Source organism: Sorex araneus, chromosome 8 (assembly GCF_027595985.1).
Source record: "Sorex araneus isolate mSorAra2 chromosome 8, mSorAra2.pri, whole genome shotgun sequence".
Lineage (NCBI taxonomy): Eukaryota > Metazoa > Chordata > Mammalia > Eulipotyphla > Soricidae > Sorex > Sorex araneus.
The window spans coordinates 40,810,441-40,836,928 of NC_073309.1; the positions used below are offsets into that span (position 1 = coordinate 40,810,441).

At 51.6% G+C, this 26,488-nt stretch overlaps 3 protein-coding genes across 7 annotated transcripts in view; 2 read left to right on the forward strand and 1 right to left on the reverse strand.

Moving 5' to 3' along the window:
- Window positions 1-6,772: 6,772 nt before the first annotated feature.
- On the forward strand, window positions 6,773-15,316 carry CAPNS1 (calpain small subunit 1). 3 transcript variants are annotated; one of them, XM_004600723.2, is made up of 11 exons: window positions 6,776-6,921; window positions 7,715-7,998; window positions 8,940-8,973; window positions 9,224-9,313; window positions 9,496-9,553; window positions 9,631-9,695; window positions 11,878-11,946; window positions 12,049-12,127; window positions 12,265-12,381; window positions 14,600-14,658; window positions 14,835-15,316. In XM_004600723.2, the coding sequence occupies exons 2-11, from the start codon at window positions 7,733-7,735 to the stop codon at window positions 14,859-14,861; spliced, it is 864 nt and encodes a 287-aa protein (XP_004600780.2). In that variant the 5' UTR covers window positions 6,776-6,921; window positions 7,715-7,732; the 3' UTR covers window positions 14,862-15,316. The 3 variants fall into 3 exon arrangements, with proteins under 3 accessions (XP_055002080.1, XP_004600780.2, XP_055002081.1); XM_055146105.1 differs by lacking the exon at window positions 14,835-15,316 and having other exon boundaries at window positions 6,773-6,921; window positions 14,600-14,784; XM_055146106.1 differs by lacking the exon at window positions 14,835-15,316 and having other exon boundaries at window positions 6,821-6,940; window positions 14,600-14,784.
- Window positions 15,317-16,586: 1,270 nt separating this feature from the next.
- Window positions 16,587-18,178, reverse strand: LOC101541919 (cytochrome c oxidase subunit 7A1, mitochondrial). Its single transcript, XM_004601027.2, has 4 exons — window positions 18,031-18,178; window positions 17,322-17,408; window positions 17,121-17,205; window positions 16,587-16,771 (listed from the first exon to the last, which is right to left on the reverse strand). The coding sequence occupies exons 1-4, from the start codon at window positions 18,043-18,045 to the stop codon at window positions 16,713-16,715; spliced, it is 246 nt and encodes an 81-aa protein (XP_004601084.1). The 5' UTR covers window positions 18,046-18,178; the 3' UTR covers window positions 16,587-16,712.
- A 77-nt stretch (window positions 18,179-18,255) lies between these two features.
- ZNF146 (zinc finger protein 146) overlaps window positions 18,256-26,488 on the forward strand; it is a 37,278-nt gene continuing 29,045 nt past the window's right edge. The window contains exon 1 of one of the 3 annotated variants that reach the window (XM_055145164.1): window positions 18,256-18,370. The gene's annotated coding sequence lies outside the window, so the exon portion shown is untranslated. Of the gene's footprint in view, window positions 18,462-26,488 lie in introns of all 3 variants that reach the window. The other 2 variants (XM_055145162.1, XM_055145165.1) reach the window with 2 other exon arrangements.

Consider the following 26,488-nt stretch of genomic DNA (forward strand, 5'->3'; position numbering starts at 1 on the left):
GTGTGAGATTTCCTACCCTGGCTTGGATATACTTTATTGTGTTCTTCTAAGTCCTGGATGTTCTGCAAACTGCTAGACTTTAAGACTAGCAAAGATTTAGGTCTAACGTCACAGAAATACACTTGCTGGGCAATGAATGATGTATTTTTTTTTTATTTTTAATTTTATTGAATCACCATGAGATAGTTACAAGCTTTCATGTTTGGGTTACAATCTCACAATGATCAAACACCCATCCCTCCACCAGTGCACATTCCCCACCACCAATATCCCTGGTATACTTCCCTTTCCCACCCTCCCCCTGCCTCCATGGCAGACAATATTTCTCATACTCTGTATGTATTTTTTAAAATTAATTTATTATTTTTTGGGGGCACATCTGGCACTGCTCAGGAGTAACTCCTGGTTCTGTGCTGAGGAAATTACTCCTGGCAGGCTCAGGGGACCATATGGGATGCCAGTAATCGAATCCCGGTCAGCCACGAGCAAGGCAAATGCCCTCCCCACTGTACCAACAACTCCCTGCTCCAACCTGGGCAGTGGTATATTTCTAGTCTCTTCCAGGAAGATTGACTTCAGGGCTCGTGACTCCTGGTCATCCTTAGTCTTTGGAAAGGCCCGGTGTCTGGTACAATGCTACTGCCTCCTGGCAGTACTGGGGGGGTGGGGTGGTCACTAGGGACATACCCTTTGGTGCTGGGTGTGGGGACATATACTGCCAAGTATCATATTTGGGATCTCATACTCCTTTGATCTACCCTCATGGCCCTGTGCCAAAATTTTTGTTTCAGATTTTTTGGGGAGCTATATCCTGCAGTGCTCAAGGGCTGTTTCTGGCTTTGTGCTCAGGAAGTGGCCCCAGGTGATGCTGGGGATTAAACCAGGTCGGTGGGATGCAAAGCAAGTGCCTTAACCTCTATATGATCTCTCCAATCTCCTTTGTCAAAAATTTTGTTTGTGGGGCCGATAGTACAGCGGGTAGGGAGTTTGCCTTGCACACGGCTGACCCGGGTTCAATCCCTGGGTCAACCGTGTGCAAGGTCCCATATGGTCCCCCAAGCACCACCAAAAGTACTTCCAGACTGCAGAGCCAGGAGTAACCCCTGAGCATCGCCGGGTGTGACCCAAAAAGAAAAAAAAAGTGTTAGTTTTTTTTTCTTTTGTTCCACACCTGGTGATGCTCAGGGCTTACTCCTGACTCTGCTCTCAAGAATTAACTCCTGGCAGTGCTCAGGAGACCAAGGAATCAAACCTAGGTCTGCTGCATGCAAGGCAAATGCTCTACCTGCCATACTATTGTTCTGGCTCCTGTTAGTTATATTTTTGGTTTTGGGGCCACACATGGTGGTTCTCAGGGCTTATTTCTCTGTGCTTGGGGATCTCTTGCATATGGTCCTCTGAGTTCCACCAGGTGACACTGGAATAGTTGGAGGCATTTAATGCCATAGTTTTAGGCATTGAATCCCTACAGACTGTATGCAAAGCGAGCACCCTACCCACTGCACTATTACTCTGGACACCTGTACAGGATTGCTATATTAACTATGCAGCTATCAGGATGCTCAGGCTGGGGACAGGGGAGGCCAAAAGACTCTGTGAGACCAGATTTAAGTACCAATTTTGGCAGGAGATGGGAGGCAGACAACTCGTTGACAAGGGGAGAAGGGTCCAGGACCATGAGGGATGGAAAAGGTTGGGAAAGCATGGGTGATGCAGCCATGCACTCACAAACTCAGAGCTTTGTTCCCTTATAGCAGCCACAGCAGTCAGTAACCTCCAGAGGCTGAGGGTGGAATGAAGTTAGAAGCTAAGAGTATTTGAGGAAGGGGGTGGAGAGAGTACAGTACATGCTTGCCTTGCACATGGACCTGGGTTCAAGTTCACCAGGAATGATCCCTGAGTGCAGATCCAGGAGAAAAATAAAACCCTGAGCACTGCCAGGTACGGCCAAAAGAACCAAATATTTTATAAATAAGAGTATTTGAGGGGCCGGAGCTATAGTACAGCAGCTAGGGCTTCTGCCTTGCATGTGGCTGACCCAGGTTTGATCCCGGGCATCCAGATGGTCCCCTGAGCACCTCCAGGAGTAATTCCTGAGTACAGAGCCAGGAAGTAACCCCTGAGCATTGCCAGGTGTGACCCCAAAACAAAACCAAAACCAAAAATGTATTTGATAATGTAGATCAGGATTCTGCTCCCATCTGACCGTGGGCTAGGGACAAGAGGTTCCCAGTAGCCATTATAGGGTCTCATGTCGCTGCAGGAGACAGGCATGATCCAACAGACTGAGAGCTGTTATGAGAGTCATGGGTTAAAAGTTTCTGGGGGCTGAGGAGATGGCTCAGGGGGTTGGAGCACAGGCCTTGCCTGAGGGATCTCATTACTGGGGCTACCTGTAGCCCCCAAACACTGCCAGGTGAGTCCCCACTCCAACAGAACATAATTGCATGGGCCGCTCCCCATAATGAGTCTCTTTCTTTCACTCCCTCTGTCCTACTGGCTGTTTCTTTGGCAAACTCTGATTCACTGTTGGAAGGCAGTGAAGGACAATTGTCCAAATTAGTCATCACATAACTATTTCATACCATCCACAAAGAGCTGTAGACCTGGTTCTGCCATGCTCTGGGGCAGGGCAGGTGAGTCCACCTCAGAACTTCTACCTACCTCCTGCAAGGCTGGGAGCGCCTGCATGCAAAGCAGTGGCCTGGCAGGGACCCAGCACAGCCTCGGGGCCTTAGCTAAGGTAGCTGTGACTGGCTTCGGTTTAGTAATTATTGGCATCATAAACATTGTTGAGGCAGCAAATTGGAAGGATGAAAAGTGTAAGTTACTGGCAAAAAAGGAAAAGATAAAACAAAGTCAGCCTTCTTGGGTTCAGACTTTTTTCTTTCACACCACACTGGCTGTGCTCAAGGCTCCCTCCTTACACTGTGCTCATGGATCACTCTTGTCAGACTCAGGGGACCAATGGAGTACCAGGAATTAAATCCAGGTCAGCTACATGCAAGCACTTTACCTGTTGTACTATGTGTTCAATTTTTTTTTGTGGGGGGGGGGAGGGAAGGAAGGCACATCTGGCAATGCTCAGAGTTTACTCCTGGCTCTGTGCTCGGGATCACTCCTGGTTGACTTGGGATCTGGTGTTCCAGGGATCAAACCTTGGTCAGCTGCATGCAAGGCAGCACCTTACCTACTGCACTAGCACTCTCGCCCCTGTGGGTTCAAATTTGACCCTTGTCCTTGCTGTAGGATCTCAGATGAATCATGCCAACTCTCTGCTTTCCTTGTGGCAAGAAAAACAACTGATACTTGCACTTGCATCAATGGGAAGGGGCCAGATTATGCTGTGGCAACAAAAACAGCCTGAGACAAATACCCAAAAGTCATCTCCTAGGGGTGGGTACTTGATTGATATGAGTGGAACTGAGAGCAGAACCAAGGTTTAAGGCTTGGAGCTGTCCAGGTTTAAGAGGTCAGGGAGGGGCTGGAGTGATAGCACAGCGGGTAGGGCGTTTGCCTTGCACGCGGCCGACCCGGGTTCGAATCCCAGCATCCCATATGGTCCCCCGAGCACCGCCAGGAGTAATTCCTGAGTGCATGAGCCAGGAGTGACCCCTGTGCATCGCTGGGTGTGACCCAAAAAAGCAAAAAAAAAAAAAAAAAGAGGTCAGGGAGGGGCTGGAGTGATAGCATAGCAGGTAGGGCGTTTGCCTTGCACGCAGCCGACCCGAGTTCGAATCCAAGCATCCCATATGGTCCCCCGAGCACCGCCAGGAGTAATTCCTGAGTGTAGAACCAGGAGTAACCCCTGTGCATCGCCAGGTGTGACCCAAAAAGCAAAAAAAAAAAAAAAAAAAAAGAGGTCAGGGAGGGGCTGGAGTGATAGCATAGCAGGTAGGGCGTTTGCCTTGCACGCAGCCGACCCGAGTTCGAATCCAAGCATCCCATATGGTCCCCCGAGCACCGCCAGGAGTAATTCCTGAGTGTAGAACCAGGAGTAACCCCTGTGCATCGCCAGGTGTGACCCAAAAAGCAAAAAATAAAAAAATATAAAATAAAATAAGAGGTCAGGGAGACAGCCCTAGATACCATTAAGTACAAATGGCAGTGACAGCTGGAAAACACAAACACGAGCACCTGCCTCATCTAGTCTTTGTGTGTGTGTGTGTGTGCTTTTTGTGTCACACCCAGCAATGCCCAGGAGTTACTTCTGGCTCTGCACTCAGGAATCACTCCTGGCAGTGCTCAGAGGACCATATGGGATGCCAGGGACCGAACCAGGGTTGGCCGTATGAAAGGCAAATGTCCTCCACACTGTACGATCACTCTGGCCCCTCATCTAGTCTTAGTGTGGGTGAAGACAGAGAAGGCTTCCTGGAAGAAGTTCCTCCTGACCTGACACCCAAAGCCTGAACAGCCACACACACAAAAAAGAGAGAGAGAGAGAGAGAGAGAGAGAGAGAGAGAGAGAGAGAGAGAGAGAGAGAGAGAGAGAGAGAGGAGGAAGAGCAGGTGGGGATGTTCCGGGTATAAGGCAGAGCCTAAGCAAATGTCTGAGAACAAGTGATCTCCGGAGGGGATGGAGCACAAAAATTGCTCAGCCTGGCAGGAAGGGGTGTGGTGAGAGGAAATCCAGATGCGTCATCAGCTGAAGTTTGGGCACCAGCCATGCCTGGGTTAGATCTGGTCCTGCCACCCTCTGTGACCCCAGGCAAGTTGCCCTGCCTTCAAAGTCTCCTTTCTGACCCGTAAGTTCCTATCTCATAGACAAGGCTGTGTACCAGATGCCTTGGCCGGGCCCCAGCAAGCTCGCTGGAAGCAGAGACTGTGGTTTTATCTAGGCTAATCTCCCGGAGTATGGAGGAATCCACGGGAGGGTGGTGGCTAAGGCTAGGGAGTTTACCCCAGGGACAGTTTCGTAAAGTGGAGGAACTGCTCATCGCCGATCCCATTGGGCTGTTACAAGGACGGATGAGAAGATACACATACAGTATTTAGAAGAGGGCTTGGAGGTTTCGTTTTTGAGCCACACCCAACTGTGCTCAGGGATCACTCCTGGTGGTGCTCAGGGCTTACTCCTGGCTCTATGCTCAGGGGGAATTCCTGGTGATGTTCAGTGGACCCTCTGTGGTGCCAGGGATCAAAACAGGAGTTGCTGCAGGCACAACCCGTGCTTTAACGCCCATACTATCTTTCTGATACTTGGAAGTTATTTTATCAGTATCTGATGAGGCAGATTCAAGCGCCCAAGGACTCCCTGGGCAAACAGCTGTGGACAGACACAAGATGACACTGACAATGTAATGTTTTTATCAGTTCATTCTGCTCCTCCTCTTGTTGCACACACAAGGCAGCTGGGGCACACGGGCCTTGGCAGCAGCATTCTGGTGGGGGCAGTGGAGCTCTGCAGGTATCACATGCCTCACTCCTGCCCAGCCCAGCGCTGTGTCCCAAGCATCCTGGCTGTCAGTTAATTCTGACAGGGACCTGGTGAGGGGAACCTGGGAACCCAGAGGTTTTTCTCCAGATTGGTAAGTCATTGCCCAGAGATTTCAAGTCACTGTTTTGCCAAGCCATGATGCTTCAGGGATAAGCCAGGATTCTGACCCCAAGGCAGCCAACCTTGAAGGCAGAGGTGTAGGGCCAGGGAGCCACACTTAGTGCCCTCTGCCAGATCTCTGGTATCCGGAGGGTGCAGGGCTGAGGATGGAACCAAAAAGCAAATTTTAGAAGCCTCTAAAGGTGATTTCAGGGGCTGGAGCGATAGCACAGCGGGTAGGGAGTTTGCCTTGCATGCAACCGACTCACAGCATCCTATATGGACCCCTGAGCACCTCCAGCAGTAATTCCTGAGTGTACAGAGCCAGGAGTAACCCCTGTGCATCGACAGGGTGTGACCCAAAAAGAAAAAAAAATTAAAGGTGATTTCAGTTTCTCCTGCTTCTGCCTTCCTGACTCGCCGACTCCAGACAGATCTAGTCTCAGATGCCAGCCATGCCCGAGTACTCTCCCTAAGCCCTAGCCCTTTGGGAGACAGCAAGACAAAGAGGCATTAGAGCCAATGCAGGAAAAGTCCGTGAGACTCTGACTCAGCGGGTAAAGGAATGCAGAGCCGAGAGAGCCCTTTGGGGGTGAAGTCCTATCCTGTTTGACCTTCATAGGGAACTTGCAGGATCCCTGGAAATCTACCCTGGCTTCAGTCTCTGCTACAGATAGAGACTCTTGCCTCCAGACTGGGGATCAGAAACGAGAGTGGCAACCGATTGAGGCTAGAGAGCTGAGTCCCTTTTGGAGCGGACCAAAATCTGCTTCATAGACCGGTCATGGACCAAACTTCACACGACTGTACTACGAGGCACCATAGGGCATGGCCACTGCCAGATCACAGGGGAACTGTTGTCCCCGGGGTCTCCCCCTGCCCCCCAAACTGGAGGAGGGCGAGACCTCAGAACTATTTTAATTTTGCATTAAATTTTATTTAATTATTTTGGGGCCACACCCGGAGGTGTTCAGGAGTTACTCCTGGTTCTGCACTCGGAAATTATTCCTAGCAGTGCTCGGGGGACTATGTAGGATGCCTGGGTCAGCCACACGCAAGCAAGGCAACCGCCCTACCCACTGTACTACGACTCCGGCCTTTTAATTTTATTATTTTTTAATTAATTTATTGTTTAATTGAATCACCGTGAGATGACCTCAGAACTATTAAGCCAGGTCCGTAATTAGAAGCCCCAGAGGCTGACATGCAGCAAGGCGGAGCAGCCCGGGCCGGCGCGCAGGCGCAGTGTCCGTGCCGGCGTTAGGACCGCGCGGACCCGGCCGGGAGGCCCCGCAGCTCCTGAGTCACGGCCCCGCCCTGCGGAACGGGACGCGGCCGGAGGTCCCGGAGCAGCTCGGACAGGCGGACCCGCGGACGCGTAGGTGAGCCGGAGAGCGAGCGGTAGGGACGCCCCCTGCACCCGGCCCTGGCGGCCCCCTGACCTGACGGGACCCTAAACTCTCCGCCTGAGAGATTCCGTCCCTCCAGACCTCGGTCCGGCCCCGTTATCCCTCCCTCGGGACTCCGCCCTCCGTCTCGGAATCTAAAATGAACCCCTGGGTTTGGGAACCATCTCACAAACTCTGCCCCGGGGCGGGGGGGAGCTTCAGATGATGCGGGGGTACTGTTATCCCGGGCCTGGGGCTTAGAACCACGTCCACTGAGCCTGGGTGACTTTATTACCCCGCCACGGAGCCCCCCTTCTGTGTTCCCCCACGCCCGTCCCGGCTGGGGCGTTCAGGCCCGGAATCCCGGAACGCATCTCTGGCCCGCCCAGAGTCCAGTTCTGGAGTTCTGGATCTCGGGATCGGACGCCCACACAAGTCCGAGTATACCTTGCACCCACTGGGGTTTTTCCACGTTGAGACCACTGCCCTTAATGAACCTGTGCGTGGACTCGATCCAGCCTCTGTAACCCCATGGGGGCACTTAAGGCCGGGCGGCGATTCCGCACCTGATTCCCCCTGGCCCCCACCCCGCCCCTATTCTTCCAACTCTGCAGCCGTACGCCCAGACCCTATGGGGACTGTCCCCTCCAGGCTCCATCCCGGGCTTGGATCCCCGCCTCCTGGGGAAACTCAAATTACTCCTCCACGTCCAGGAATCCAGCTATGGAGGGGAGGAGTGGGCTGCCGGGCGAGGCGGCCACCTGACCCCCTTCTCCCCCCCACTCAGGAATCTTGAGTCCCAGCCATGTTCCTGGTTAACTCCTTCCTGAAGGGCGGCGGCGGCGGCGGTGGAGGCGGCGGCGGCGGCGGGGGCTTGGGCAATGTGCTCGGAGGCCTGATCAGCGGGGCCGCGGGCGGTGGGGGCGGCGGCGGGGGAGGTGGGGGCCTGGGCAATGTGATCGGAGGCCTGATCGGCGGCGGCGGCGGTGGTGGTGGCGGTGGAGGCGGCGGCGGTGGCGGCGGCGGCGGCACTGCCATGCGTATCCTGGGCGGGGTCATCAGCGCTATCAGGTAAGGCGGAGGCGTGGCCCAGATGGGCGTGGACTCGGGCGTGGGCGGGGCCTTCGGGGGCGGCTGGACGCGGTACTCATAGGCTCACCCCGAGTCTTCCTAGCCTAGGAGACTGGCCTGAGCGGGCACAGTTTCAGGGATGGGATTTGACGGGGTCCAGGTCTGACCGTGAAGGGCATGCGATCTGATTGGACCTGGTGGATTTGGGAAGGCGAGGCTCACCGGGATGAGTGCAGCCTGCGTACCCTGCAGAAGCACATGCAGAGGATGGAGCTTTAGGAGTCTGGGTCAGTAAGGGCAGAGCTGGTACCTGACCGTCCTAGATAGGTTAAGGACCTGGGCCCTTGGAGGGACTGAACAATAAAAAAAATATCAGGGGCTGGAGAGAGTTCAGGCGCTGAGGTGCTTTCCTTGAACCTGGCTCACCCCCGTTCGAGCCCCGTTCGAGCACTACCTTTGATCTCCCTCAATGCCTCCAGGAGTGATCCCTGAATACAGAGCCAGGAGTCAACCCTTAAGCATCTCTAGCTGCAGCCCCCAACCCCTCAAAGCGGAATGATCTGGTGGAGGGAGGAGCCAGATGATCGCCTTGGCCACTCACTGAGCCGCCTCCACCGGAAGGGCGCTTCACTGGAGCTGGAGTGGGATGTAGGGGAGACTCGGTTATGGGGCGCTGCGAGTTGGTGGGACAGCAGGGCCTGGCGGAGAATGGGGCTGAGAGCTGGCAGAGCTGCTCCAAAGGGATCCCTAGAAGGGCTTGGGTCTAGTGAGGCATCTGCCATTTGGTACATGTACCCGACCTGAGCGGGCTTTGGGTCCAGGTGAGGACAGAGCCCAAGGAGGAAGGCGGAAGTTGGGAGCAGGTGGGGTGGGGGGTCGGCTCCGGCGCTGACCGTTGGAGGCCCCGCCCCTCGTGCTAACTCCTCCTTCTTTCCTTCTAGCGAGGCCGCTGCACAGTACAATCCAGAGCCCCCGGTAAGGAGCCAGCGCCTTCACACTGATACTTTCCAGCACCATCTTCGGCCCTTTGGGGAAACCTCTCCCTCTTACTCAGTTCCTTTCGGTAAGACTCGCCCTGGCTAGTCCTCTGACGTAGCCGAGTCTTAACCTGGCCCGCACTCACTGACCACATCGCAGTCAGTTGCCCCCAGTTCTCTCTCACTGTCCTACCTAAGGCTGGTGCACCCCCCCCCCGCGCCCGCTTAAAGATCTCCTCCCTCTGCAGCCCCCACGCACCCATTACTCCAACATTGAGGCCAATGAGAGTGAGGAGGTCCGACAGTTTCGGAGGCTTTTTGCCCAACTGGCCGGAGACGTAAGTACCCTGGGACACCCCCCCCCTCAACCATTCCTCCTTGCCTTCCCAGAATTACCCTTTTCCGCACACAGTCACACACACACCCACTCAGCCTTGGCAGTCCCAAAGTTCCAGTCATCCTTCACAGTACCCCTGGATTTCTTTATGTCACCCCTGATTCAGCCTCCTTTCCCCGGCAGGACATGGAGGTCAGTGCCACAGAACTCATGAATATTCTCAACAAGATCGTGACACGCCGTGAGTGACCAGGGTCAGCACGGGGGATGGGGGTCATTGTGATTTCTGACCTCTGACCTTCAACCTGTCTCCGGCAGATCCGGATCTGAAGACTGATGGTTTTGGTATTGACACATGTCGCAGTATGGTGGCCGTGATGGATGTATCCTTGATGTAGTGTGAGGGACGCCTCGGATGAAGAGGGTGCTGCTTTTTTCCCCCTTTTTTGTTTTTTTTTTTTGGATCCACACCTAGCAATACCCAGGGGTTACTCCTGGCTCTGCACTCAGAAATTACTCCTGGCAGGGCTCAGGGGACCATATCAGATGCCATGAATGGAACCCTGGTCGGCTGCATGTGAGGCAAGCACCCTTTCCACTGCTCATCTTCCTTCTTTCTTTCTTTCTTTCTTTCTTTCTTTCTTTCTTTCTTTCTTTCTTTCTTTCTTTCTTTCTTTCTTTCTTTCTTTCTTTCTTTCTTCTCTCTTTCTCCCTTCTCTCTCTTCTATTTTTTTTCTCCTTTTCTTTTCCTTTCCTTCCTCCCTCCTTCCCTTTCTTGGTTTTTTGGCCCACATCAGCAGTGCTCAGAGCCTACTCCTAGTTCTATCTTCAGTGATCACTTCTGGCGGGGCTCAGGGGACCCTTTGGTGTGCTGGGGATCAAACCTAGATTGCCAGTGTGCCAGGTTGCTCTGCCCACAGAGGAAGCTTTTGTAGGAGTGTAGTTGGAGTAGCCAGGTGGAAAGCTTTCATTCCCACAGAGGTTGCCTATGGGCATGTGTAACAAATATCAGTGCTCACAGCTGTTGTCACTTTATTTATAAGAACTGACTGCACCCTCACAAGCATCCTGCTTGACAGCGGCCATTATTACACTCCACAGGGTCAGATACTGAGAGTCTCTGAAGCTATGAATGAGCAAGGGCCGGGAGCTGCCTCAGTGGGCTGGAGTGCTTGCTGGTTTCAAAATCTGAGCACCGCTTGGTCCCCCAATCACTGCTGATAGAGGCCTCTGAGCACCTTCAGGTGTGGTCCATAAAACAAAAAGACTAAAGAAGTGACAGTTTTTGGATTTGGTCTTTTGGAAGGAGAACCCAGATTTATAGTTTCCATAGGTTTGCCCTATGTAATGTACATGTATTCAGGCATACTCACACACGAAAATATGTAAAGGCACATATTCAGGGATAAATGTGTACATGCACATGGGCTATCAGGGTTTTGTTTGGGGGCCACACCTGGCCCTGCTCAATGCTCGTTCCTGGTCCTGTACTCAGGAATCACTCCTTTTGGTGCTTAGAGGACCATATGTAGTGCCAGGGATGGAACCAGGGTGCAAGGCATGTACCTGCCCTAATGTATTATCTGTCTGGACCAGGCCATAATCTTGTATACACACATACTCAACACTGGGCAATACAGATGTAAATGACATATGATTACATATGTGTGTTTTACAGGGTTAAGCAATCTGAATCTGCCTATCATGCCTCAGTTTACTGATCAGAGTGACTGTTAATTAAAATACCTTATTTGAGGGGCCGGAGCGATAGCACAGCGGGTAGGGCGTTTGCCTTGCACGCGGCTGACCCGGGTTCGATCCCCGGCATCCCATATGGTCCCCCAAGCACTGCCAGGAGTAATTCCTGAGTGCAAAGCCAGGAGTAACCCCTGAGCATCTCTGGGTGTGACCCAAAAAGCAAAAATAAATAAATAAAATAAAATAAAATAAAATACCTTATTTGAACTACATGTATAAGTTTAGCATTGCGTATAGCATGTTGTAAGTTATCTTTTAGCTGTTTCAATGATCTTATTTAGGTAGATTTTTCAGCTCAGTCTTTTTTCAGTTCAGTCTGTTGTTTATTTTTGGGGAGTACCCAGTGGTACTCCAGGTTTATTCCAAGCTCTATGCTCAAGGCTTAATCTTGGTGTGTTTGGGGGCCCATATAGGGTGTGAGACAAGCACCCTACCAGCTGTACTATCTCTCTCACCCTCTCAATCTCTTCCCTTCTCTGAGTGGGATAATGTGTCAGGGTAGATGTCTCAAGGATTAGTGAAAACTGATGATGATGCTGAGGAACTTAACACTGATCAGCACCAGTTAGTTCAGTTGTTCTGAAGACACAAAACTATACTTTTCTCTCTCTCTCTCTCTCTTTTTTTTTGGAGGGGGGAAGGGAAACCACACCCAGCAGTGCTCAGGTTTATATCTGGCTGGCTGGACTCGGGGACGATATGGGGCCCCAGGGATTGAACCATGCCGGCTGTGTGCAAGACAAAAGCACTGCCCACTGTACTCTCAGGCTGCCTCCTGCAGAACTGCCCTTAACCTTCTCCCTTCAGAGTGACACCACGGGCAAGCTGGGTTTCGAGGAATTCAAGTATTTGTGGAACAACATCAAAAAGTGGCAGGTATATGGTGACCTCTGAAGCTAGCCAGAGGACACCCAAGCCGTGGGGGGCCATGTTCTCTCCTGATGCTCAGTGGAGCCCCCAACCTCTTGTTTCCCACAGGCCATATACAAACAGTTTGATGTAGACCGTTCGGGGACCATCAACAGCAGTGAACTCCCAGGGGCCTTTCAGGCAGCAGGTGTGACTGGTGGGCCACGGTGTGTGGGTGGTGGGACCAGTGAGATAGCACCCCCCCAACCCCCTGGCAGGTCTGCACTGGAATGCTGGGGTTGCCAGGGGCTTGCATAGCTCCCACACGAGTGTCTAAACCTCTAGGGTTCCAACTGAACGAGCATCTCTACAACATGATCATCCGCCGCTATTCAGATGAGGCAGGGAATATGGATTTTGACAATTTCATCAGCTGTCTCGTCAGACTGGATGCCATGTTCCGTGAGTCTCTTTCAGCTCTTTTCCCAGCTAGGGGTCTGACTAGGTTTGTCTTTCAGTCCGACCATGAGGTGGGCATGTGAGGCACAGCAATGACCCAAAACAGCCCCTGTTCCTGCCATACCTCGGGCTCAGTGGAGGAGAGGCAAGTTGATGACTTAGAGTGACTCCTGCTGGGATGGGGGAGCTGAAGCAGAGGACACATGTGAGTTGCGACCAGAGGGATGAGCTTTGGCTCAGTGAGAGAGTGAGGGTGACTGTTATCATGGGAACAGCCTGAGCAAAGGCCAGGAGAAAGGAAGAAGAGGTGCTTTTTTTTTTTAATCTTTTTTGCTTTTTGGGTCACACCCAGCAATGCTCAGGGGTTACTCCTGGCTCTGCACTCAGGAATTACTGCTGGTGGTGCTTGGGAGACCATCTGGGATGCCAGGGATTGAACCCAGGTCAGCTGCGTGCAAGGCAAACACCCTCCCAGCTGGACTATCATAACTCCAACTCCAAGAAGAGGTGCTTTTGATGATTTTTCTTAGACTCAGTTCAGATCACTGAAAATATGGGGATAGAGACAATAGGGCTGGGAGGGGAAAACAGGAGCTGGACCATAAAGGTTCTTAGGAATATGAATGAGTTAAATCCTTACCACCTCCCTGAGGAGGCTGCATTTTATAGCGCAGGAACAGAGATGCCAGAATTAGAGCGTGGCTCTTTAAGAGATCATGGAGGAGAAGCAGGTAGAGTGGGTATGCAGGGCACTGAGTGCCAAGCGAAGGGGAACTCGGGCACTCCTGAGGGCAGTGGAGAGCCATGGGAGGTTCTGGGGGAGACCCGATTGGGTTTGGCTTTAAGGAGATGCGCTGATTCCCAAGAGCCCAGGGAGAACCGTGTTAATAACAGATGGACGGGGCTGGAGCCATAGTGTGACAGTAGGGCACTTGCCTTGCACATGGCCGACCCAGGTTAAGTCCCTGGCACCTTGTATGGTCCCTCAGGCATGGCCAGGAGTGATTCCTGAGTACAGAGCCGGGAGTAAACCCTGAGTGTCACCGGGTATGACCCAAACCAAAAAATATATAATAATGTGGTTAGGGGCGGAGGGAGAGAACACATGCCTTGATCCCTGGAACTGCATGACTGGGCCTCTCAGCACCTCCTGGGTGGCTCTGCTGACCCCCAGCACTGCTTGACCTGCCAGCGTCACATTGCCAGGCCAAGCGCTTCATGGTCAGGCCCACACTTCTGGGCCAAGTACAGCTGGGGGGACAGTACAGTGGTTAGGGTCCCTGAGCACTGCCAGGCACTTCAGTGCTGTTGAAGTCAGCCTGGTTGGCTGAGTACCACTGGGAGGGGCCCCTGGTTCCCCTGAACCAAAAAGGCCTAGTAGTGACTGCAGTGCATGAAGTATCTGGGATACTGCGTGCAAATAATGCCTATGAGGCCGTAACTGGACAAGAGCAAGCTAAGGCTGCAGCCCTGTTTGCCCTAGCTGATAGGAGACACACGCACACCCTATATGGCATTTCTGGCCAGGGGTGGGGCCAGACTGCAGGGACAGGGAGAGCCTGAAGAACTGATTGGGGTGGACCTTTGAGGCTGGGGTGTGGGTACATGGTGATGGGCGAGGTGCCTTGAGGCCCTTACTGAGGTGAGTCATAGCCTGGGGCCCGTTCCTGCACTCTCTTGCTCTGTGACTTGAGGCACAGTAGCTTTGTGCCTTGTGCCAAAATGACACTAGCCTCACAGAATCAAGTTCAGTGAGAGCATTATGGGAAGCTCTTCGTGCTGAGTCAGTACTCAACAAAGGGCTAGCTTTGGGGGTGGGGGAGATGGTATAGGGGTGAGGGTTTGCATGTGGCTGACCCTGGTTAATCCCTGGCACTGCATATCCCGGGCACCACCAGGGATCACTCTGGAGCACAGGGTTGAGAATAACCCCTGAGCACTGCTGGGTGTGGAAGTGCTATTATCATCCCATAGATTTCTTTTTTCTTTCTTTTTGCTTTTTTGGGGTCACATCTGGCGATGCACAGGGGTTACTCCAGGCTCTGCACTCAGGAATCACCCCTGGCAGTGCTCAGGGAACCATATGGGATGCAAGGAATCGAACCCGGGTCGGCCGCATGCAAGGCAAATGCCCTACCCGCTGTGCTATTGCTCCAGCCCCCATCCCATAGATTTGTACCTTATTTTTACTCTAACCCTCAGCTCTTCCCTGCCCCTCCAGGTGCCTTCAAATCTCTGGACAAAGATGGCACTGGCCAGATCCAGGTGAACATCCAGGAGGTAAGAAACGCCAGCCTGGGCCCCAAGTGGAGAGCTGGGCCACTTCCGCTCTGCCCTGTGGACCAGTTCAGAGTGAGGGCTCTGTCCAGTGGGCCCAGTGGCCCTGGGTGAGAGCAGAGTTGCGGGCTGATATCCCCAGGTTTCCTGCTCCTCACTGTGTGCCTTCCTCTCCCCAGTGGCTGCAGCTGACCATGTATTCCTGAGAGGGGCCCCCCAGCCCAGCCTCTGCGTCACCTTGCTGTAGGAGTCACCTTGGACCCTTCCAGTCTCTCCCAGAGCTGATCCTGTCTGTGGCCACGTCTTCCTAGATCCTGTTGAGATCCACCGGCCTTTCCAACCTCCAGCCCTGCCCCAAGATTACCCTCTGGCCTCCTGAGACACAGGCCTGGACCCAGGGGTCACCCCAACCCCCATGCCTCCATCTCACTCCCATTTCCTTAACCTCCTGTGCACCTGTGCCAAGCCCAGCCCTGTGTGGCTTCCACACCCCGCGGGCCTACCTGCCTTCTGTGGGTTCTGGGCGGATCACTCCACACCTGCTGGCACACCCAGTCCCAGGCACCACCCAGGCAGCTCAGCGCCCCAGTGCCTTTGTATTCTGCTCCGGCCTTCCAGGTGCAGGAGGAAATAAATGCACCCCAGTTGCTGCTCTTTCTGGGATCTGCCTGTTTTTTTTGTTTGTTTGGTGGGATCTTTTTGTTTGGGGGCCACACTCGACAGTGGTCAGGGCTTACTCCTGGGGGGCTGCGGGGGACATACGGAATGCTGGGGATGGAGCTGCGTTGGCTGTGTCCAAGGTGAGCACCTACCTACTGTAGTATCACTCCAGCCCCAGGCCTCCTATTTGGAGAATTGAGAGGTAGCGTGGCTCTGGGGAAGCGTCTCCATCTGGCGCAGGGATGGTCTGTTTGATTCTGTCCCCAGAACTGGAGCTGCCAATCTCCGGTTCCTTGACAGTTTTCTTAGTGTTTTTTTTTTTTTTTTTTTTTTACCTTTGTTGGGAGTCTGCACCTGATGGTGCTCAGGGGCTACTCTGATTGCTTGGGGGCTTGTTCCCAATGGTGCTTGGGGGAATCATGTGTCCAGAGGTTGGACCTGGGCCCTCCTGCATGCAGAGGCTATGATCAGCCCAGTAGCCACTGCCCTCATCCCTCCATTTTGTTGTATTGTTGGTTGTTTGCTCTGGAGTCACTCCAGGCAGTGTTCAGGGAACCCGAGTGTGTGGGGACTGACCTGGGCCTTGCACATTCCCCAGCCTTTGGCATAGTCTCCCCGGCCCTTTCAGTCAATTTTCTTTTCCCGGGTCCCCGTTGAGCTTATTCTTTTTTTTTTTTTTTGCTTTTTGGATCAAACCTGGTGATGCACAGGGGTTACTCCTGGCTCTGCACTCAGGAATCACCCTTGGCGGTGCTCAGGGGACCATATGGGATGCTGGTAATCGAACCTGGGTCGGCCGCGTGCAAGGCAAACGCCCTACCCGCTGTGCTATTGCTCCAGCCTCCCCCACCCCCCCACCCCCGTTGAGTTTATTCTTACTCGTTTTCTCAGGTCCTCGAGAAGCTGGGTCTAAATGATTGCTGCTTCAGAGCTGGGCTGGGCTGGGCTGGGTTGGGGGTTCAGTGCCATGCCCACCCCCAGAGCCACATCTGCCCCTCTCAGGTTCAGTCCTGGGGTGAGGCCGGCCTTGCTCTTGCTCTTCCTCTCTCATATCATGACATTCTTTGCCATCCCAGGATACAACCCCGGTCCCACTGGAGGACCCAGCCCCAGGCCCCCAGCCCCTGAGTGGCAGCCCAGGGTGCCATTTGGGGATCCCCGCTTCTCTGGGAGAAGACAGCAACATCCTGGGCATAGGCCTGGTCTAGCCTGAGGGGCAGCTGGCAAAAGGTGGGCTGGGGGTGCGTGCACACAGGCCAGAGTGGGCTGGGTTCCTGAGGGGCCAGCACATTTATTTATTTTTGGGGTGCTGGGGGTGGAATGCAGGGCCTCATCCATGCCGGGCGGGGCCTGCACGCGGGCTCATTTTGTCCTCGGCTCCTGCAGGCTCCTGGCTCTCATTCTTTCTTGTGGGGGAAGGAAGCCCAGCCAAGGCAGTACAAGCAGTAGGCGGTACCTAGGGAGAGTGGGGGTGCACAGTAAGACCCCAGCTCCCTTTCAAGCCCCTCTGCAGAATCCCCCCAATCCTCAGCCTGACCTCAGTCAGTCCCCAGCGAGGTCACCAGCTCCGGTGCCACAGTGCATCCTGGGTGGGGGATCCTCAATCCTGATTCAGCCCAGGCTACAGCTTTCACCCAACTCTACTCTGTAGCCCCCATACTGTAAAAGCACAAGTCCTAGAGGGGCACCTTCCCTATATGCCCCTCTTTCTCTAGCTCCAGTACCCGGTCCCCGGTCCCCTCCCTAGACCCGGCCCAGGGCAACACCATCCCTTCTTGCACTCAGGCAGCGGGGCAGGTACTCACCCCCAGTGCACAGCAGCATGGTCAGTCGGTACAGGAGGCTGTCGGCGCCCCCGCCTTTCAAGTGCACCGGGAGGTCATTGTCCTCCTAGGTAGAGGGGCGTAGGTTGAGTGGGTTGAGAGAATGAGGGAACCTCGCTGCTCCCTCCCCACCCCCACCCCCAGCTCCTGACACAGTGACCTGGGGTGCTCGCCCTGTTTTACCTGGAAGAGTTTCTGTTTCTCTGCCACTCTGTTCTCGAAGCGGTTTCGGGCGCTGTTGCTGAAGCCACGAACCAGTGCCTGGGAGATCTGGGGAGAGCAGGTGGATGGTTGGGAAGGGGAATTGGGGGTGGGGGTGGAGGGGTGTCTGCAGGGTGCCCCCAAGCGGGTGCAAGAGAGTTGGGGCTGGGGCCTCCTTGAGGCTCCGCCGCCCTGAGGACCTTCCTGTTTTCTAAGGAATGTCTGAAAGGCAAGTTCTTAAGTTCAGAATTGCCGGGGGAATGGGGATCGCTGGGGTAGAGCCCCCAAGGAGGGACTGGAGGGGCTGGCCGGGTCAGGCTGGGTCAGGCCTTGGTGGCCTCGTGCTCCGCAGCTCTGGAGTCCAGAGGTGGCATTTAAGGGGAAGGTTTCCGGGACTGGGGAAGAGGCCCTGGGCATGTCGGGACTGCAGGGGGCCTTTTAGGGGGCTCCCCGGCTGCCGAAGAAATCCGGAAGAGAAAGGGGTGTTAAATCCCTAGGGTCTAGATCCCGGCGAGTTAGGGGAGCCTGGAGGAAGGGACGTTAAAACCCGGGTTTGGACCATATTGAGGTTCCTCCCTTGGCTGTGCCCCGGCGGGAGCCCTGAAGCCACACGCCAAGGTCCCAGACCCTGGGGTTTAGGGAAAGGGGCTCTCATTGGGGGGCGAGAACGCCCGGGATGGGGGGCCCTCACCCGCAGGGCCCTCATTCTGTCCTCTTCTGCCGGGTGTCACCTCCCCTCTCCGCCCAAGGACAGGCAGTGACCTCCCCTAGCCGGGAACCCCAGGCCACGCCCTCGGGGCACACGGCCGCTGGCGGGGGCGGGGCTCGAGGCGCTCGCGGCCAATCAGCGTGCGCCCCGCCGCTCCCGCCCGCACCGCGCCGTGCCGTGCGCCTCGGCCGCTCCTCCCCACGTTCCGTGGGTCCGGAGGGAAACACTGTTCGGATTCTCCCGGGAATTTGGTTTTTGGACGTTTCTGCCGCGACCTCTGCTTGGGGCGAGCGCATATGCCTCCCGGCCTCAGCTGTCACAGGTAAACCGGGGCCTCCTGTTTCTGAGCCTTGGCGTTGCTGTCGGTGCTGTGGCTGCTACATTCGACTCTCGCAAAGGTCTGATTCCATCCGGTGAGCTCATAGAAGCGTACAAACGCTCCAGTAGCTACTGCGCGAAAAAAATTAAAAATCCCGAGGCGCGGTTATCATTTTACTATTTTCTAGCGGTATGGTTCACATAGTGAGTGTTTATTTATAGTTCATTTTGGTTTTTGATAATGTCAGGCACAGGAGAACAGAAGAATATTTCTGTTTGTTTACGTTTGTTTCTGGGCCACACCCGGCTGTGCTCAGGGCTTACTCCTGAGCAGGGCTTCGTATTTAGGGGTACCGGGGATCCAACCTGGATGGGCCTCTGTACTCTTTCTCCAGCCCCAGAGCGGTTTAAGGAACGAACCAGCTACAGTGTTTCTTTTTCCTTTCCGGGCTGTTCTTTCCTACCTTTCACGCCCACCTGGACCGCACCCAGCTCAGGTACTCAGGGGCCCTTGCCTAGCATCATCCCATTCTAAAAAGTTATCGGTGGGGGCTGAAGATACACTAGGGCAGATAAGGCGCTTATCTTGTACCTGACAGGCCTCATTTCTATCCCTGGCACCACATGGACTCCTGAATACCCCCACGTCTGGCTCCCAAACAAACAAAAAAAAAAAAAAAAAGGAAAAAATTATTTTCTTTACATCATTGTGTCTTGCAGGAGTAATTTTTCACACCTCTTCAAAAAGGAAGTTGGTAGACCTGGATATGGCTCAAATAGTGGGTGGTGCACTGGCCTAGCACAGGCATTGAGTTCCTTTCCGAGATCAATTCCCAGCACTGCAGGAGTGATCCCTGAATCAGGAGTCAGCCCTGAATACTGTGGGCTATGCTCACACTCAAAACAACTGTCTTTGCTGCCTCTTCTTATGTTACTTTTCATCAGACTCCATTCTTCACCCTGGAAACAGTAAGCATGCTACATTTATCTCAGTTCAGTGTAATTTTATTAGTGGGGAGGGGTGGGGTTGGGAACCACACCTGGTGGTCCTCAGAGCTTACTCCTGGGTCTCTGTTCTCCAGTCACTCCTGCTCAGGGGATACCAGCCATGAGGGATGCTGGGGCTTGAACCCTGGCTTTGCAGCGTGCAAGGCAAGTGCCCTACTTGCTGTGCTATTACTCTGGTCCCATCTCTCTGTTAGCTTTAGACTCCATTCCATTCCCAGCGTCTGGCACATGGATAGAACTGATAAATATTTGTTGAAGGAAACGGTATCATCTGGATGTTTTTGTCCTAATCATCCCCTGAATCTTCCCTCTGCTGTTGTCCATTGGTTTCTTCACACCAACTCTTCAAGCCTGCTCCGTTAGCAGGCACAGAATAATTTATTTTATATTGCATGTTACGACTAAATAGCTAAATTGTAAAAATAATACTTCAGTAGAAGAAAATTTGTGAAAATTGTTATTCCTCACCGTGGGGTCATTAAGTGTCTTGTTTGAAGGTTTACTAAGTTGTTTGTTGCTAGTTGAGCCTTCTGAGTTACTGTTTCTATTTTTTTTTTCTTTTTGGGTCACACCCAGCGATGCTCAGGGGTTACTCCTGGCTTTGCACTCAGGAATTACTCCTGGCGGTGCTTGGGGGACCATATGGGATGCCGGGGATCGAACCCGGGTCGGCCGTGTGCAAGGCAAACGCCCTACCCGCTGTGCTATCTCTCCGGCCCCTGTTTCTATTTTTTGAGCTTAGTTGCCTTCTATGCTATTTCCCCATCTAATCTGGTGTGCTCCTATTGGAAGGTTGGTTTTGTGGGATTTGAAGGTGTCCAGAACTCCAGGATCTGTAGAACTGAGCTGATGGATGATTTTACATGGCTTTGACTGTGGGATGTGGCTTTGGCTGCCGGGGCTTCCAGAAGTACGGAATTCAGGTACAACTAACTGGCATACCTGGAATTTTCATTGGTTTGGCATCTCTAGAGAGATTAGTCTTGAAGCAGCGGAGTTGGGCTGTTGGCATGGGGGCATCTGTGGAGCGTGGTTGCTGCTGTTGCTGCTTCAGCGGGACAAGGACTCAGCCTGTCCCCCTCCTGAGGATGCCTCAGAATTTTCAGCTGGGAAGACTGGCATACCTGTGAATTTTAGCAGCTTGGCTTCCATCTCTTCTGAGATTGCTTGTGAATCTGCAAAGCTGGGCGGATGAGTTTGCATGAAGGCAGCTCTGGGATGAGGGTGTGGCTCCCCCCTCAACAGTTACTATGAAGAATTACAGAAAGTTACAAAGTTACAGAAAAGACAAAGAAATCTTAGCAGGCACACTTGATATGCCCACCCCCAGGGTTTCACAGGAAAGAGTTTACTTTATTTGCATTAGGATCCATGTCATTTTTTTTTTTTTTTTGCTTTTTTGGATCACACCCAGCGATGCTCAGGGGTTACTCCTGGCTCTGTACTCAGGAATTACTCCTGGCGGTGCTTGGAGGACCGTATGGGTTGCCAGGGATTGAACCCGGGTTGGCTGCGTGTAAGGTAAATGCCCTACCCGCTGTACTATCTCTCCGGCCCCGATCCATGTCATTTTTAATGCATTTCAAAATATTTTCTTCCTAGACACACCCACATGTATCATTAACTACATGGCCCGGTTATTTTGTTTTGGGGCCACACCCAGCAGTGCTTAGGGCTTACTCCTGGCTGTGTGCTCAAAGATCACTCCTGACAGGCTCATGGGACCATATGGAATTTCTGGGATTCAATTCTGGATCAGCTGCTTGCAAGACAAGTACCCTGCCTGTTGCACTATTGCTCTAGCCCCATTTATTTCTTTTTTATATGTAATATTTTGATTGTAGCCATATTTTTGAGGTGGGAAGATAGTTTAGGGGTCAGGGGTGCATGCCTTACATGAGCACGAGTCTTAATTTGATTCACAGAATCCCATGGTCTCTTTAAGGATTTAAAGGTGCAGCCCTGAGGGATCATTGGACTGTTGCTAACTTGGTCAAGTGTCTCCATGAGAGGTTCCTAAGCCCCCTGAGCCCCTTGGCCCACCTTAATGGAAGAGTGCTTATATTTTAGAGATAGACATTCACAGTTCTTTTGATGAAATGGTATGATGTCTGGTGTGTTAGATATTCACTGCCAAGTCACTTATTTACCCCAGGCTATACCAGCTTCAAACAACAAATCCATTTATCATATTCCACAATTCCTGTGGCTTGGAATCAGTGGATCATTTTGCTCACTCACACTTATCCAGATCAGGGTAGAGTGGAAAGTTTGCAGGAGCCCCATAGTATTTGCTGTGGTGGGTGGGAAGGGACCCTCAGTCTTCCAGGGTCAAGCATCAGGGTTTTGGTGTTTTTGTGTTTTGTTTTGGTGCTACGGATCAAAGCCAGGACTTGATGCATTCCAGGCCTGTGCTCTCGGGTTGCGAGCCACCAGCAGACAACTAGCAGATAACTGCTGTACTATGCTGCCATCTAGTGGCGGGTCAGGAGCAATCACTCCTGTCCATCTGAACCTTCTCACGCTGTAATTCTATTTTAGACTTGCTCTTGCTTTTTGTATTTTAATTAAAAAATGTGAGAGGAGAGAAAAGGGGGGAATGTATTCAAGAGAGAACACAGGCAGCGAAGAAACAGAGACAAGCAAGAAGGACACATGTTCAAGGGAGAACACGGGCATAAAGAGCAAGCCTGCTCTTCCTTTATAAAGCTTTTTATCTCTATGCAACCGGGTGCTAGATAGAATAAATTTATGTGGCTCAACATTTATATGCAGGCCCTCTAAATTCCTCCCCAGAGAACTCTTAGTCTTATGTTGTTACTCCTGTGCAAACAACACATATATTTTGAGTATATATGTATACTCAAAGTATATATGCAGTACAAGTATATATGACCTGGTAAAGAATTGTGTCCACTAATTGGCGACTTAAGGAGTTACTGTTAATTGTTGAGGTGTGATATGGCATTATCTCATTTTATTTATTTATTATTTAATTTATTTAACCCAACTGTGCTCAGGGCTTACTCCTGGTTCTGCACTCAGGGATCACTCCTGGTGGACTTGGGGACCATATGAGGTGCCAGGGATAGAATCTGGGCCGGCCTACCTCACTTTCAGTACTATCACTCCAGCCCCCTCTTATCTTTTTATAAAGATGCAGTTTGACTTACTGATAACCAAAATTATATGATTTGGTTTAAAATTCAGTAGTGTGAGGCTGGAGCAATAGCACAGCAGTAGGGTGTTCGCCTTGCACGTGGTCAACTCAGGTTCGATACCCAACATCCTGTATGGTCCTCTGAACACCGCCAGGAGTGATTCCTGAGTGCAGGTCCAGGAGTAACCCCTGAGCATCACCTGGTGTGACCCAAAAAGAAAAAAAAAGTTCAGTAGGGTCCAGGGGGAACAGAGTTCATGGAAGTGTCAATTTAGTAAGTTTTTCTTTAATGGTTTGAGGCCACTTCTGGCTCTGTGCTTAGAGATCACTCTTGGTGGGGCTCAGGAGACCATATGGGGTGCCAGGGATTGAACTCTGGTTGGCTGCATGCAAAACATTTTTCCTACCTGCTATACTATCGTTCTTGGCCCCTAGATAAGTTTTCTAGGGCAAGGTGGTATGAATGAGGGGTTTAATTTGTTCTACTTTTGCATTTTGCAATTTGCCATGCTTTAAAACTGAAATAGGCCAGGCATATGACTTAGTGGAGAAAGCATGCCTGGCATGTATGAGGCCTTGGGTTCAATCCCTGGAGGAAAAAAGAGAAAAAAAAAATCCCTGTTTCAGACACTATCTAGGTACTGGACATGAGACATGAACAAAACAGGAGCTTAAATTCAGGAGCTTAAATACAGGAGCTCAAACCCCTTCATTAAGGATCTTAGGTTCTGCTGGGACACGGCATATTTATGGAAGCCTTACCAAATGCTCAGACTGGAGCGATAGCACAGTGGGTAGGGCTTCTGCCTTGCACACGGCCGACTCGAGTTTGATTCCTCCATCCCTCTCGGAGAGCTCGGTGAGCTACCTAGAGTATCCCGCCCACATGGCAGAGCCTGGTAAGCTACCCGTGGAGTATCCGATATGCCATAACAACAAGTCTCACAATGGAGACGTTACTGGTGCCCGCTCGAGCAAATCGATGAACAATGGGATGACAGTGCTACAGTGCTTACAAAATGTTAGTCACTGTTGAAACATGGAGGTTTTTTTTTTATTGTTGTGTTTTTGTTTGGGGACCACACGCTGCATCTCTCAATCTCAATACTGCCAGGTATTCGGGGTTCACTCCTGTCTGTGCTAGGAGGGCCTTGGAGTGTCAGGGATTGAACCTGGCCTCTCTCAAGTGCTTCTGCTGACAGAGTTTTCTCTGTGGACCTGAGGTTTTTTGGTTTATTGCATGACTTCCTCACTCGCCCTATTTCTTCTCACATGTTTCAGTGTGTGGTTTCTTCAATCTGTTAACTTTTGTTTGCATTTTGGGGAAGTGCTCAGGGCTTACTCCTGGCTCTGTGCTCAGGGTCATGCCTGGTGGACTCTGGAAATCGTATGGGTATCAGGATTGCACCTGGGTCAGTTGCGTGCAAGGCAAGTGTCCTTCCCACTGCTCCGGCCCCTTTCCCAGTGCTTTCGTGACAGCGGCGCAGTGCTGGCTGAGTGCTAAGAGGATGCCCTTGGGCTCACTTGTGGCTGGGTGCAGGCACTGCCCTGAGTGAGCCATGCCAGTCTCAGAGCCAGCAGCCTCACCCGGCCTCACCCAGGCAGCATCTTGGCGATACTTCCCTTTCTTTTTTTAGGTTCATAGACTATTTATTGTCTTGCTTCCTGCTTTTAACTATATATATATATATATATTTTTTTTTCCCCCTCTTGTTTAAAAGTTGCCCTATGAACAATATTTATGTTTCCTCTTCCTGGTTTAGGTATTTATAATTTGTTTTTCCTTTTGTCCTAGTGAAGTAGTAGCTATTATTCTGTGTCCTGCTTTTGGCTCTTTCTAATTTCTCTTTCTCTTTTGAAAGTTTTTTTCTGGAGGGTGGGGGGAGTTTGCCTAGTTATATGACATGAGTTAGCCTTTGTTAGAGAGAATTGACAAAAACAAATATAGGAAGTTTTGTATTTCTCTCAATCATATTCCTTTATTAGAGAGAAGAGTTTTTTTGGTGTGTGGGGGAGCACCCCTGGCTGTTCAGTGTTCAGGGATCACTCCTGGCACTGTTCAGGAGATCTGTGTGTTGCTAGGGATTGAACCAGGATCTGCCACATGCAGACCCATCTTGCGTTATGCTCTGTGCTTTTTAAAAAGACTGGTTTGATTTGGTTTTTAAATGTTGGTTTTAACATTTAAATTTGGTTTTAAATGTCATAAATATATACATTTGATTATTTTTTGTTGGTTTTATTATTATTATTTTGATTATTTGGGGGGGCACACCAGATAGTGCTGGGGGGTTACTTCTGGTTAGGTAATTGCTCCCTACAGTGCTCAGGTGGGGCTTCCTGTGTGCATAGTATGTGCTCCTGTCCTTTGAGCCAATTTCCTGACTTCCCCCCATGATCAGTACTTGATAGAGGCTAAGATTAGAAATAAGAGCTTGCTTTGGATCCTACCCACCCTGGTTTGAATCCCTAGCACCACATAGTCTCCAAGCACCACTGGGCTCACCTGAACTCAGAGCCAGGAATAGCTCCTGAACATCTGTATGGTCTAATCCCATTAAAAAAGAAAAAAGAATAGAAATATTCAGTGTAAGGATTAGAAATACTGGGGTTGGGCATGGATTGAGTCAGTAGGAAAGGTACTTGCCTTAACAAAGGTTAAGGCATGGATTGAGTCAGTAGGAAAGGTACTTGCCTTGCACTTGGCTGATCCGAGTTCTATCCCTGCACTGTATCTGGTTCTCCAAGCCCTAGCAGGAGTGATCCTTGAGGACAGAGCCAGGTATAAGCCCTGAACACAGCTGGTGTGGCCCCAAACTTCCCACCATCCTCCCCCACAAGGTGGAGGCATTTGCCTAGCAGGCAGCTGCTGCTATGACTCTGGTTTGAAATCTGGCATCACATGTGGTGTCTGGAACACCACCAGTGTGCACCTCCCCCAACTCCAAACAAAGCTCAGAAATATTCAGTGGTGCATTAGTATTGGCATTGTTAGCTACAAGCCAAGGAGAGATCACAGTAGAACCCACTGGCACCTTGATCTTCAATTCAGCTTCCAGAACTGAGAAAATTTGGTTGTTGAAACCCTGGCCTCCCTTGCCTCTCCCCACCCCCATCTGACTCTTGATGATTCTGGCAGTTTGCTAGGTTAGCCTGATACCAATAGGAGTGTGCTGCTCTCATAAATACAAATGTGGGAGTGGCTTCAGGCCTGTGACTCCAGAGGATAAAAGTTTGGGGGTATACACTGGAGTAGGCCTAGGTTGCCTGGCAGACTTGGTAGAAGTGAGGATGTTAAATTTTGTTTGACTACACCCAGCAGTACTCGGGGCTTATTCCTGACTGCACTCAGGGATCACCCCTGGTGGACTCAGAGTACCACATGGGGTGCTGAGTATCAACCCTGGGCTGGCAGTATGCAATGCAAGCACCCTATCTGAAGTTTTTTCTCTCTGGCCTGTTTTCTGAGTTTTGTTTTCAGGTAAGACAGGGAGGGCATACTTCATTGATTCAGTACCTGTGTACAGGATCCCAGGACTGATCTGAATTAAGTATGTTACTACTGTTTTTCAGATTGAATCACTATAACAAATGGTTATGAAAGTTTTTCAAGACTTTTTGGGGAGGAATGTGATGGTACTAGGGACTGAACTGATTTTCTTTTTGGGGGGCACACCAGATGGTGCTGGGGGGGAAGTTACTCCTGGTTATGTACTTTCTCCCTGTATTGCTCAGGTGGGGCTCCCTGATGTAGGTCTCCTGCATCAAAGCTTTAACTCCTAGCCACACTGCTTACCCCAAGATTTTTTTTTTGTTAGGCGATATACCCTTTTCTCTCACACGAAATCCTCAGCTCTAATACTCTTATTAATGAATGCACTGCACTGCACTGTCGCCCTGTTGTTCATCTATTTGCTCGAGTGGGCACCAGTGACATCTCCATTGTGAGACTTG